This window comes from Nelumbo nucifera, chromosome 3, assembly GCF_055504915.1.
Source record: "Nelumbo nucifera cultivar China Antique chromosome 3, China Antique-T2T, whole genome shotgun sequence".
NCBI lineage: Eukaryota > Viridiplantae > Streptophyta > Magnoliopsida > Proteales > Nelumbonaceae > Nelumbo > Nelumbo nucifera.
Window position 1 is genome coordinate 33,584,624 of NC_142651.1, and position 13,827 is coordinate 33,598,450.

General features: G+C 37.2%; 1 protein-coding gene across 3 annotated transcripts in view; it reads left to right on the forward strand.

Annotated features, from left to right (window-relative positions):
* The window catches only part of PEX6 (peroxin 6), an 84,506-nt gene that overhangs the window by 28,494 nt on the left and 42,185 nt on the right, over window positions 1-13,827 (forward strand). For 2 of the 3 annotated variants that reach the window (XM_010251396.3, XM_088900607.1), the window contains exons 4-8: window positions 5,108-5,249; window positions 7,655-7,838; window positions 9,441-9,623; window positions 10,199-10,459; window positions 10,719-10,790. In XM_010251396.3, the coding sequence (XP_010249698.1) occupies window positions 5,108-5,249; window positions 7,655-7,838; window positions 9,441-9,623; window positions 10,199-10,459; window positions 10,719-10,790 (842 nt within the window). The remainder of the gene's footprint in view (window positions 1-5,107; window positions 5,250-7,654; window positions 7,839-9,440; window positions 9,624-10,198; window positions 10,460-10,718; window positions 10,791-13,827) is intronic. The other variant, XM_010251403.3, reaches the window with a different exon arrangement.

The following is a 13,827-nucleotide window of genomic DNA, read 5'->3' on the forward strand; positions in this document are numbered from 1 at the left end:
ATTTATTATATAATTATATACTAAAATTAATATTTGTTGTACTTCTGTAATTATTCATTGTTTTTTTGTGATAAATGTATTTTCAATGATTATGTATAACTTTATTTTGTTTTGTCATTTAACAAAAAACTTTCAATAATTATCGGCGATTAAACTACTATTATTGAAATTTTTAAATTTAATTTATTGTACTTATTGTATTTATTATATTTTTGTTATAACTTATTGATTAATATTTAATTGGAGATTAAACTATTATTTGAGATTATACTATTTATTGACTAATTTAATATATTTTTAGTACTTATTTTATTTTATAATCATTATATTTTTTTTTCATTATCAATATATTTTCAATAATTGTGTACTTTTGCTATAAATTTTCAATAATTATTGGAGATTAAACTATTGTTATTTATCAAAGATGAGGCTATTTATTTAGCTAAAATTATGAGTGTTCATGAGTTTTGGTTCATTCGTAGGCTATTTGGCCAACCAAATTGACCTGGTCAGGTTGGGGAGTTGGTCAGCTAAAACCGACTGACCTTTTGTGAAAACCGATCCACTCAAGTTGTATCAATTTGGGTCGATTTCTTGGTTTGGTCAGTTGGTTCAAAAGATTTGAACTTAAAAGTTAAATTGAATTTTAAAAATTACAGTGCAATTATTAAAAAATAATTAAAAAAATTAGATTTATGATATAAAACAATTTAGACTAAGAAATATGGGAAATTTCCCACTTTTCCATGTTAAAAATTATATTTAAAATATAAAATATTAATATATATCCATGGTTAGGTCATTCTATTTTGTTTGGTTTATAAATGGCCAAAGTGAAACTGATCCAACTTGGTCGAATTTGAAAATTTTTGAACCAAAGCCGACCTAAACTACTAGAAAACCGACCAACTTGGCTCGAGTTGATCGGTTTCATTAGTTTGATGAATAAACCTGACTGAAATTAATTATTGTTATTTTTGTATTATAAAAAAATTATTATAAGTAGTATATAAAATGTGAATAGTTATTAATTATTTAAAAAATTGAAAATATAAAACAATTGTATACTCTTATGTGTTTCTATTAGGGTCATTTACTAGAACACACTTTATAGTTTTACATATTTACTTAAACCTACCTTATAGTTTTCATTTTACTAAAACATCCCATATATTTTACAACTTATTTACTTAATCAACCTTTCATTAAGGTGTGTTTGTTTTGCCATTAGGCCCATGATTTTTTATTCCAAAAATACCCTTAACACTTTTTTGTACATAAGGGTTACTTTAGTAAATGACCCTTTCTATTATTTAGCTTTCGCATAATAAATCCCGTGCATTGCACGGGTCCCTGCTAGATGGTGCAAATGGATCATGGGTTGTGTTCGGAATTGTCATTGTTCAATGCTAGTGAATGGGACAGTGGTAGGTTTCTTTCCAACCATTAGGGTATAAGACAGGGAGACCCCTTATCTCCTTTTTTGTTCTTACTGGTTGCTGATGTTATGGGGAAGTTGATCCCTAGAGCAGACTCTAGGGGTGTCATTAGCGGTTGGAGGGTTGGAAGGGAGGACATCCCAATCACTCACTTACAGTTTGTTGATGATACGATCCTGTTTTGTGAAGGAGGTAATGTGAGCTACATTAGGAATCTGAAATTGGTGATCCAATTATTTGAGTAAATGTCAAATTTGAAGGTGAACTTTGGGAAGAGTTGTGTAATGGGTGTGAATCTGAAGGAGAGAGATTAGGGAGAGTGTAGAAGTACTTGGGTGTGAAGTCTCAGGGTGGCCTTTGAGTTATCTAGGGTTGCCCCTAGGTGATAATCCTAAGAGAGAGAGCTTTTGGAATCCAGTGGTGGAAAGATTTGAAAAAAGGCTTGTCTCTTGGAAAAAGAATTACCTCTCTCTGGGTGGTAGGATTACACTGATCAAGGCCGCGCTAGCAAACATACCCATTTATTTCCTTTTAGTGTTTAAGATTCCAGGGAAGGTTTGTAATAGGTCGAAGAGGTTGATGAGAGATTTCCTTTGGGAGCCGGGAGAGGAGAAGAGGGACCATAGAGTTAGCTGGAAGGTGGTGACTAGGAGTAAAAATTATGGTGGTTTGGGGCTTGGGAACATTGAGAAAAGGAATTTGGCCCTTTTGGGGAAGTGGTTGTGGAGGTTTCCTTTGGAGCAGGAGAAGCTATGGGCTAAGTGGCAAGCATACACGGGTTGGAGCAAAATGGATGGGAATATGGGATGCTGGAATCAGAGCAAGGACCACAAGCACTTCACCTTGGAAAGCCATTCATAATCTGCTTCCAGTTTTCTCCCCTCTTGTCAGGTATGATTTGAATTCAGGTAATTCCATAAAATTCTGGAAACAAATTTGGGTGGGGAATGCTCCTCTTAAGGACCACTTTCCTTCTTTGTATGCTGTTTTTGATTTAAAAAATGAGCCAATTTCTTCTTTCATCACCCCTTCCTCTTCCAGTTCGGGTTTAGGTGGAACCTGGGTCTGAGGAGGGCTGTGAGGGACTCAGACCTTGATAGTATTTCGAGCCTCTTTGAACTTCTTGATAATATTTTCTTAGATCCTTCTAAGGTGGACTCTAGAATTTGGATCCCTACTCCCATAGGCTCTTTTTCTTGTGCTTCCTTCTCCAAAGTCCTTTGCTAGTCCACCGGTCCTACAACCTCCCCTTTCCCTGTTAATGAGGTTTGGTGCAGACCAATTCCTCCTAGGGTTGGTAGTTTTTGTTGGGAAGCTTATTTGGAAAGATTCAACACTGGGAATTTGCTCCAAAAGAAGAGACCCAATACTTGCTTGTCACCTCATTGGTGTGTTCTTTGCAAAGTGGATGGGGAGACTGGTTTTCAGTTACTAGTGTCTTGCCAATTTGCAAAGTCAATTTGGGAGTGGGTTTTTTCTCTCTTTGGGTGCAGGTGGAACCCTCCATCAGACTTGCAGACAGAGCCTCTTTTTCCCTTCTTTTTTCAGGTGGCACATGAAAAGGGGAAGGACTATGTGGAGAGGATTGAGGGCTGCAGTATGCTGGTCATTATGGGAAGAAAGAAATTCTAGGATCTTCTCAGAAAATGAGAGAGGGTCTGAAGAATCGAGGGCTGTGATCCATATAAGGGCTGTACAGGGGCTGAAATCACTAAAGCTATTTACAGACTACACAGTGGAAGACATGTTGAGAAAGTAGGGTAAGATTGCAAACTGCACACGGATCAAACCAACAATAATAAGGGTGTCTGGGACTCCCCCACCTGTTGGCTTCTTAAAATTAAATTTTGATGGGAGTTGTAGGGGGAATCCTGGACAATCAGGGATTGGAGGTGGTTTTAGGGATGAGAACGGGATCATCTCTGCCCTGTTCTTAGGCCCAATTGGAGTGGGGGATTCCCTTAGAGCTGAGGTCTTGGCAGTTATGGAAGGAGTTCAGAAAGCCAAGGAGATGAATGTCAGAAAACTCTTAATTGAAGGGGACTTGGAGGTGGTTATAGGGTGGCTGATTAAAGACAACTGCGGCTTATGGAACTACAGAAATGAGAAGAGGAAATTCAGGTGGCTGGTGCGGGGGATGGAAATCAAGATGAGTTGGGTTAAGAGATCAGCTAATTCTTTAGCTGATGGATTAACTAAACAAGGGATAGAAAGGGAAGCAATGTTTTGGGCTAAGTTGTAACTTAACTGTTTCTTTTTCCTTTTCTTTCTTTGGAGGGTTTAAGTTGTATTCGGAAGATAAGAGTGTTTGTCTTCCTTGCTGTAAATAGTATGATGTTTCAATGAATATAATGAATCTGTTATTGATAAAAAAAATCAGCAAATAACTCCAATGATTTAACCCACTGAACCACCCTAATAGTGATAGTCTCAATAATAGCCCCTCTACCCCTTTCCTTATCTGAGAATATCCTTGAATCCCTTTCCTCCCAAATGGTCCAACTCAAAGCAGCTCTTAAACATCTCCACATCAATCTTCCCCTCTTCTTTGGCCAACTAAAAAATTGTAGAGGCAAACAAACTTGCACATTTGACACCCAAACAAGGAGAAAAAACCATTCCCATATGGAAATTACAAAGGGGCAGGAGATTACTAAGTGATAGCAAGACTCTCCATTAGTTTTATAGAGAACACACAATGCGGGGATAAGTACCAGTTCGGTCTTTTTCTTTAAAGCAAATATCATGTATTTATTCTTTTTATGAACACTTCCCAACAGAAACCTCCAATTCTGGGAGGGATAGGTTTACACCAAACCTCCTTAACAGGGAAAGGTTGCCTTAAACTAACCGAGGGTTGAGATAAGACCTTGAAAAAGGAAGCACAAGAGGAGGTACCAGTGGAGGAGTGAGTCCAAATTCGACTATCAGGTTTGGATGGGTCCAAGAAAATCCCTCCAAGGATATGAAGCAAAGCCAAGACACTGTTTAATTCCGTATCTCTTAGATCCCTTCTTAGGCCCAAATCCCAATCAAAACCAGTGCTTGAACTAGAAGGAACTAGGAAAGTGGAAATAGGCTCATCTTTGTATCTTGAAAGGGCAAACAAGGAAGAAAATTTATCTTTCAAAGCAAGATCTTTCACCTAGACATGCTCCCAAAACCTTATAAAATTACCAGAGTATAGATCATACCTGATACCCGGTAGGAAAAAAGGTAGAATAGCATGGATGGCCTTCTAGAGAGAAGCTCTTGTGGCCCTAGTTAGTACTCCAGCATCCCAACCATCTGCCAAAAGCTTGTGAATGCTCACAATTATCTTCACCCATAGTTTATCCCTATCCTCAGGTAGTCTCCAAAGCCCAATAAAGCCACATTTCTCTTCTGAAAATTTCCTAACCCTAGACCCCCATACTCCTTGCTTCTACTAACTACTTCCCACCTAACTCTATGTTTGGTTAACTATCTCAGAATTGCTATTATGAACATACTTGTTTGAAACAAAATCTGTATCGGGAGCACTTTATTATTAGTCCTCGTGCTTGTTGGAGCCTTTCTTGTACTGCTTTTTCTTTGCTACATCTTAATTAAATATTTGTTAGTCATAAATAATAAGAGTAAAATTAAAACAAAAAACTGTTCTGGATTTCCAATCTAATACTTTACAGGGTGTGGGAAGCGGACTGTTGTTAGATATGTTGCTCGCCGCTTAGGTCTACATGTGGTTGAATATAGCTGTCACGATCTAATGGCATCATCTGAAAGAAAGGCATCTATTGCACTAGCTCAAGCTTTCACCACTGCTAAGAGGTATTTGTGAAAAAAAAAGTGTCTTATGATTTTATTCTTGGTTTCCTTCAACTGCTTTGCTCCACTATATTCTAACTTCCCTTCTTGTTCTTTTCAACTCAATCAGATAATAATTTGGTTAAATTACATATTGCCATTGCTGTACTTAGGGGTTGGCAACACTTATCCATCCAAACTTTGTTTTGCAACAAAGACCATCTTAAACTTTTGTGTTTCAGCACTTCGCCTCCTGTAAATGGGGTTGATGGTGAAGGTATAATTACAATTTACAAAATTGCCCATTTGAGGTTCATGGGCTAAGAAAAAAACTATCAAAATGACAAATATGGACATGCTAAAGCACAATATCTCTTTTGGGCCGGGTTACTGTGCTTTGAAACCCTCAATGATCAAGTTGTGAAGCAGTGAAGACTGAAGAGTGGATTGTTCATGTTTAGTGGTGATGCAACAACTGACAAGATAATACTGGTGGTTTATGTAGATGATATGATTATTACTGAAAGTGACAGCCAGGGGATAGACAGACTCAAACAGTTTTTGCAATAGCATTTTCATGCCAAGGACCTAAGCATGCTAATGCTATTTTTTTTCTGGGAATTGAGGTGGCTCAGTCTATGCATGGTATTGGTTTATATTAGTGAAAGTATGCGCTAGATGTTCTTGATGAGATTAGGTTGTTGAGTGCCCGACCTGTTGAGACTCCCATTGACCCCAACATTAAGTGCTGAGTAGGGGGAGCTATATGATAATACAATAAGGTATAGAAGACTAGTTGGCATCAAATGCTTTCAATGTGGAGGCGTTTCACTACTTGGAGGCATGAGGCATAGTTCAGAATGCAAGAGGCATAAGCCTCCTCAAGAGGAGGAAGAAGAAGGAGGATCTCATTTTGTTTTTCTTGTTTCTTTTTTATGAAAGATGTTTTGTATTAAGAAGAATGGAGATGCATAACACTAACTGAAAGAGGGATCCTGTTTTATTTTCTTTCTTTTCCGTTCCGTTCCGTTCCGTTCCCTTTCCTTTTATTCTTTTTATATTAGATGTGCATGAGGCGTACATGCATTTGAGACGTACACCTCAGAGGCATCAACATGTCCAGCATGTGCCTCAGGGCATCTTGAGGGTGCCTTTCCTAGAGACGGGCCTCCAAGCATACACCTCCACACCTTTTAAAACATTGATTGGCATGTTTAATTATCTGATTATCACAAGACCCAATATTTCATTTGATGCGTGTTGTAAATCAGTTTTTGCAGAATCCTTGGGTCCATTTTAGGATGCTGCGGTTAGGATAGCCAGATATTTGAAAGGAACTCTTGGCTGTGGTCTGTTATATAGGGCAAATGCTCATTTGGAGTAGAGGGCTGTGTTGATGTTCATGGTGCTGGTTCTATTGGTGGCAGCCTGACAGGAGATCTGCTACTGTTTCTACACATTTATTAGTGGCAATCTTGTCACTAGGAAGAGTAAGAAACAAGGTCTACTGGCACAGCCACAAAGTAGCATAGAAGCAAAGTATAGGGCAGTGGCCCATACTACATGTGAGTTGGTTTGGCTCCAACATCTCCTTCAAGAACTTGGATACTGTGTTACAACTTCCATGAATCTATATTGTGATAACTCGGAGGCAGTTCATTTTGCTTCCAACCCAATCATCCATTGAAAAACAGAGCATACGACCATTGAAAAACAGAGCATACGGTTGATTTTCACTTTGTTTGAGAAAAAGTAGTGAATGACACTATTTGTACTAGTTTTGTGCGGTAGAAAGTCAATGGACATATTTGTTTACTAAGAGTTTGAATGGGGTGAGAGTGATTCATATTTGTAACAGGGCTGTATGATATCAATGTTCCAGCTTGAGGGAAAGTGTTAAGAGACATGTGAATAGGGGAATTAGTCTCCTTTTACAAGTCTGTCTCTACTTTAATGAACCTGTCCCATACTAATTAGGGGCAGAATGGTATTCTGTGTTGCCTCTTAAATCTTAATGTATAAATAAACCTGGATGCTAGAGGGGGAGGGTGATTCTCTCTCTCTCTCTCTCTCTCTTTCTCTCTCTCTCATCTTCTATTCTCTTTCTCTCTTTTCGTTCTTTCTTGCAGACTGAAAACCATTTACAGACAAAATTTGTTATTGTAATCTTTTTTACTGCTTTATTGAAAAAGAAAACTTGCACACTAGAAGTATCCATTATTGGTTTTGAATTCTATTTTGATGAGATGGGTATCCTGAGCTTGTTCAGATATTCAGATATTATAGACTCAGTATATGGGTTCTATTATTTAGATATTTTTGTAGTTCCTTTGCCCATATGCTTAAGATAAGAATGGGCTAATTTTTTGTTCTTGTAGTTGATTTTGTTGTTTTCTTGTTGATTGTTTCTGAAGTATAATTTGTAACAGATATTCTCCAACAATACTTCTGCTACGCCATTTTGATGTTTTCCGGAATTTGTCCTCTCATGAGGGTTCACAATCTGATCAAGTTGGCATTGCCTCTGAAATTGCATCTGTCATTCGGGAGTTTACTGAGCCAATTTCTAAAGACAAAAACTCCCATGCTGGGGAGAAAGCAAATGGTGTCTTTGTAAGATGCATATAACCATAGATCATTCTTTATTTATTTAAAAATGAAATTTGTTAACGAATTGTTTTTTAATTGTTAGAAGTATGCTTTTACATTCAAGACTCAAAAAACTATAGCAAACTGTTTATATCAAATAAGAGCTGATTCATTATCATCATCATCTAAGCCTTGTCCCAACCATATGGGGCCGGGTACAAGAATCTCATTTCGCCATTCTGTTCTGTTCAATGCCATCTTGTAATCATTTTCTCTTCTAGTCTTGCAACCACCGTCTCTTCTATATGTATGTCATTTACTTGCCATTTTGATTTTCCATCCTTTTTGATACTTTATGTTTGATTAAATTGAAATCCCCTTTTCTATTGTGTGTGTGCCTTTTTTTTATTATAGTGACATAAAAAATGAATCACATTCAGAATAGTAAGCCAATAATCCAATGATAGAACCTCCATTTGTAAATATTTCTAGATAGATGATTTCAGCAAAATATTGTAAAGTTTTCATGAAATTCTAAAATATTAAATTTTAGATGTTTAATTTATCAATGAAATTCAAAATATTTCAGAGACATCTGAGATATGGGTGAGAGAAAAAAATTTATAGAATACTTCATGTTGCCCCTAGAGAAATGGGGATATTTCACCAAATCTCACTGATATTATGGACCATGGGGCTCAAAAGGATTTATGGAATTCTTCTCCTTATTCTAGATTCTTGCAAAATGTTTTGGTTCAAAGGATCATGCTACTAGTTGTAGATAAGCTCTTTTGTGGGAAAGTTTTAAATCAAAAGTGAGAACTTGGAGGGCTATTACTAATCCAGAAAGATCCAATACAAGGTTGAATAAGGCTGGCGTGCACTACAGGATTCAATACATGGTCAATCCAGTGGATGCCATATTGGATGAACAGTCTGGACTGGCCACTGATTCCTCCATGTGGGTAAACCGGTAAAATAGATTAAGTCATGTGGAGACATGCATAAATAGAAAACAGGAGCAGTTTTTCTATAGTAATCTTTTTTTTTTATTCATAAAAGGAAATCTGACACATTGCAAATTAACTTGGAGCTCAAATCTCCACGTTCCTCTCTCAATCTCACATGTAACAAAATAATCATACTTTTTATAGGTTAGTTTTATATTAAAAATGCTTGATTGCTAATATTAGTTGTATAAACTACCAATATCAGGTGGGGCATTGGCTGATATGGACTGTGAGACTGAACAGTGGGCAATCCAGTGGGATTGAACACTGGAAGAAATATGTGGGTTCATGTAGGGAAGCTTTCTACTTGATCCAATTAAGAAAATTATTGTTATTATTTATCTCTTTCCTTCACTTCATGCGAGATAGAGGAGCTACATGAATTTCTGTTATCTAATATCTCAAAAAGAAAGCACAATGTTTATAGTATATTGGATAAAGTTTCTTATATTTCTTTTTATTTTATTGCATTATTGAAATCTCATAGAAGTTGAATAGTTTTAACTTTTCAGAATTTTTTTTTTATTAGTAACTTAAAAGAATTTTAACTTGCTGAAGATACATGACGATTTTTTTTTTTTTTTTTTTGTATATTCCACTGGGTTTGCATGTTAAGCAGTCTGAGAGGGAATTTGCACACCAGGTCTTGCTAGTTGCAACAGGTGATGGTTCTGACGGTTTACCACCATCCATTAGACGTTGCTTCAGCCATGAAATAAGCATGGGCCCTTTGAATGAGGAGCAGAAGTTTGAAATGCTGTCCCAATTAATCCAAAGTCTTTCCAAAGTTCTTGATCATGTATGTTAAGGGTATCTATCTTCCCATCTTTTTTCTTTTTTTTTTGTTTATTTGGTTTTTAATAAAATATAAGGCCTTGAACCTCCTTGATGTAGTGGCTCTGATCCATTACATTTTATTACATCAAAAGTCAACTTCTTGTTTGATTTTTTCTTTGTAGTCCTTTTCTGCATGCCATTATTTTATTTTATTTTCTTGAATATCGCTATAATTGAACATATGAGATCATTCATCTAATTTAGATCTCCTATAGGAATCAGCTGGCAAGGGGCCATTTCTTGTGGCAATGGTAAAATCTTGGGCTGAATAAGTGTGAAATCAAGTCTAAAAGTAGCCAATTTGTGCAAAAAATTGCCAAAGCTTAGGTCCATATCCTTTCAACCCTACCAAGGTACTGGATATCTGGGACCAACATAGATAATGGCCCTTTTATAGGAATCAACTATGAGTCCTGGATAACCTAAATGTTGATTATATTTGCTAGAATTGCTATTTGATATACAATATGGACTGTATCAAGGATACAGTTGATTTTTTTTTTTTGGGTTCTTATAAATCATGATTGTTCCTTGCAGAATGGTGTAGACGATGTTATTAAGGACATAGTTGGACAGACATCAGGTTTCATGCCTAGAGATTTACGGGCTCTAATTGCTGATGCTGCTGCAAATTTAGTGCCAAGGCTCATTGATGAGAAAGATAAAGTCGAGTCTAGAGTCTCAGATGAGAATAATTCCTTAAAGTCATTCCAGTATAATATGTTGGAAAAAGAAGAGCTAGCTAAAGCTTTGGAGCGATCAAAGAGAAGGACTGCGTCTGCCTTAGGAACTCCAAAGGTGAAACAAGCAGTCAGGAGTAATGAGAGAATCATTATATTTCTTGATTTGTCATTATTGTTGTGACGAGATTAGATATCTAATATTGACATTCTTTTTGGGAAGAAAGTCACTATTATTTTAGATGGGTGGGCGCAGATATGATATCGGCACCTGTAAAGGTTTTTCAATTATTTGACTGAAAAGATTCTTGGTTTTGTACCAAAACTTTCTTCCTGCATGTATATGAGATGTTTGAGTTTGGAATACTATGATGTAGGTGCCCAATGTAAAATGGGAAGATGTAGGCGGACTTGAGGATGTAAAGAAATCAATCCTAGATACTGTTCAGGTACAGATTTCCTCTCTCTCTATTCGCTCCGGATGTATAGATTTGCCCATATGTATAATTGTACATAGAAATGTGTGTGCATACATGCTTATGTTTACATAATTAAGCATACAAATTAAAGGGAACTCCGGATCTGTCAAATTGAAGAATAGCACGCAGATGAATAAGGATATCTCTGTTCCTTTGCAAAGTTAGATTTTCTCTACACATTATGTTTTCTTAGCAAGGTAATCTGCTGCTGAATTCACTTCTCTATAACAGTGCTGGATGCTAATCTGTTCCTCACAATTGAATGGTGAATCAGGATTCATGTAGCTGACCTCATATAGTTGGGACTTGGGACAAGACTTAGATGATGATGATAAAATCAAGTCCAATTCTTCCATATGATACCAAAGTTTCCAAGGAAACCTTGACTGGTTACTTAGGATACTCACTAATGTTGGAGAATCAAATCTGACAGATATTCTGTCAAACAAAAGCCTTACAGTAGCAAATCCATCCAAAGGTATCCTAGCTTCAGCTTGGTCATCCTGCCACAGTAGTGAGAAAAACCAAGGATGAGAGATCCATTGCAATACCTTATTACTCTTCCTCTGCCAGTTTCAACTGTATTACCTCTAGCCACACCACAATAAAAACTCCCCTAGTTTAGGTGTTTAGAGATTCTGGGTGTTAAGATGTTGTATATTATTAGGAAAAATCTATGCTGCTGCAAAGACATGATATTGGAAGGGTTTTGACCAATAAAATCTCCTTGTGAATTTTGATAAATATCACCTAATTGGTTACCACTTTTATTGATACCGGTTCAGTGGTTACAAGTTTTTCTGGCATCATGTCTTTCTGGTATCATAGTCAAACCCATATTATTATCATGAGTCGTACTATGTATTTTTCTTTATTTATTTCATTGCAGCCCAATGAAGGCCATATTGTATTTGTACATATCTTTATTCTTAGTAAATATATTAGACTCTATGGCATGGGGGTTGATCACTTTGACACCCCATAACTGCTTTTATTCTTCTTCTGCAGTTATCTCTTGAGAAAACCCTAGTTCAATTGATAGGGTATCAGAGCTGGTTGGATATTTGATTCATCCAACCACTAGAGACATTAGGGAAGCTCTGATAGGGTATCAGAGCTGGTACACCTATCCTTTCAGAGCTGATATATCTGTCCTTTCAGTTTCTGGTACTAGTTTGGATTCTGTGCCTGAAACAGGTACTCTAGCATCCCAGTTGGGAAGAACAACTAGTAGAGGGAGGCTTGATCTGGTGGTTGTGAAGAAGGGGAGGGGGATCTGAATGTTAAAAAGAAACAGGATGACCTGGAAAGAATCTGGGAGCAGATTTGTGTGCTCCTAGAAGAATATAAACAGAAAGAAGAATTGATGGAGACTACCCCAAAAAAGAATGAACTCTCTTTCAGCACTCAAATGTCGAAGAGTTGACTTAGGTGGGTCAAAAACATTGGTTTTCCCAATGAGAATCATAAGTTGGAAAGTGAGGGGATCAAGGAGTGCACGGAAAAGAAGACCAATTGAGGACCTACTCAGGAAAGAAAGGTCCGATATTGTGATTCTACAGGAAACCAAGTTAGCAGAGATGGATAGAAGATGGGTTAGAAGTGTGGAAATCAAGAGTGAGTTGAGTTTTGGTGCCCCCTGGTATGAGTTAAATAATTATAGAGAGAGGAATGAGATGTGGGAAGAGTTATATGGTAACCAAGGGTTGGAGGGGGGGTCCTTGGTGTGTGGGGGGAGATTTTAATGTAATCAGGTTCACTATGAATCAAATAATCCCCAACAGTCTAGTGATAGCTCTATGCCTATGTAACTCTCTGAGTGTTTATCTGTCGTGTACATTGCCTCATGTACCTCTTATTTTTGAATAAAGTTAACCTTTTCTCAAAAAATAATCCCCAACAGTCAATTACATTCAACATGAGGAACTTCGGTGATTTTATTAATAATTGTAATTGGAAGAAATTCCTCTAATGCAAGCTAATTTTACTTGGTCCAACTTTTAGGAGAGCCTAATTTGCTAAAACTTAGATATTTTTGTTCAATGATGGATGGGAGAGTCATTGGAGGGGTTTGGTGGCTAAAGCTTTGTCTAGAGTTACCTTTGATCATTGTCCTATAGTTTAGGCCTAGAACCTCTAGGAAGTGGACCGAGACTTTTTAGATTTGCGAATATGTGGTTGACTCACCCTGACTTTATGCATAAGGTTGAAGAATGATAGAATGAAGATTTGAGGGGGTGAAGTGGAAGGGAGTGTGGTCTAAGCCCATCCCCTCCTAAGGTTGGAGCCCTTTGTTGGGAAGCCTCTTTTGGGAAATTAAACACTTTGCATACCTTGCAAAAGAAAAGGCCCAACCTTTGCATCTCCCCAAGCTGGTGTTTCCTGTTCAGAGCAAATGGAGAGAGCTGTTACCATCTTCTAACTTCTTGCCCTTTTGTAGTGAATCTTTGGGAAAATTTTTTGGTCTTTTTGGGTGTAGGTGGACGGTGCCTCTGTAAATTAGGGGGCTTTTCGACCCTACAAGTTTCAGGTGGCCTAAGAGAAGAGGTAGAGTTTTATGGAGATGTGTTAGGGCTGCCTTAGTATGAGATGTAAACCAGTCCTCAAAAATAGGTGTAAACTTGAAAAATTAGAGAGAAAAAGGAGGAAGAAAAGTAAGAGCAGCAGTACAAGAGAAGATGGAGAAAAGAGGAGGAAGAAGAAGAAAGGTTCGAATAATCCTTCCCTCTCTTCTCTAATCTTTTTTACTAAAAATTAATGTTAAAATAATTACAAGTATGCCCTTAAGTGGGCGGCCAGCTAGGCAGTAACATAAAGAAATCAAACAAAAAGAAATAACAGGCCCATTAAGAGAGGCCCATTGGCTAACAGGAAAATAGAAAAAATATTACAAGAAAAGATACTAGGACCCATTCGGCCCAGTCTCTTTACACTCCCCCTCAAGCTGAGCATAGATGTCAATCATGCCCAACTTGCTTATATAGTGTGTCATTTTCCCTCTTGGAAC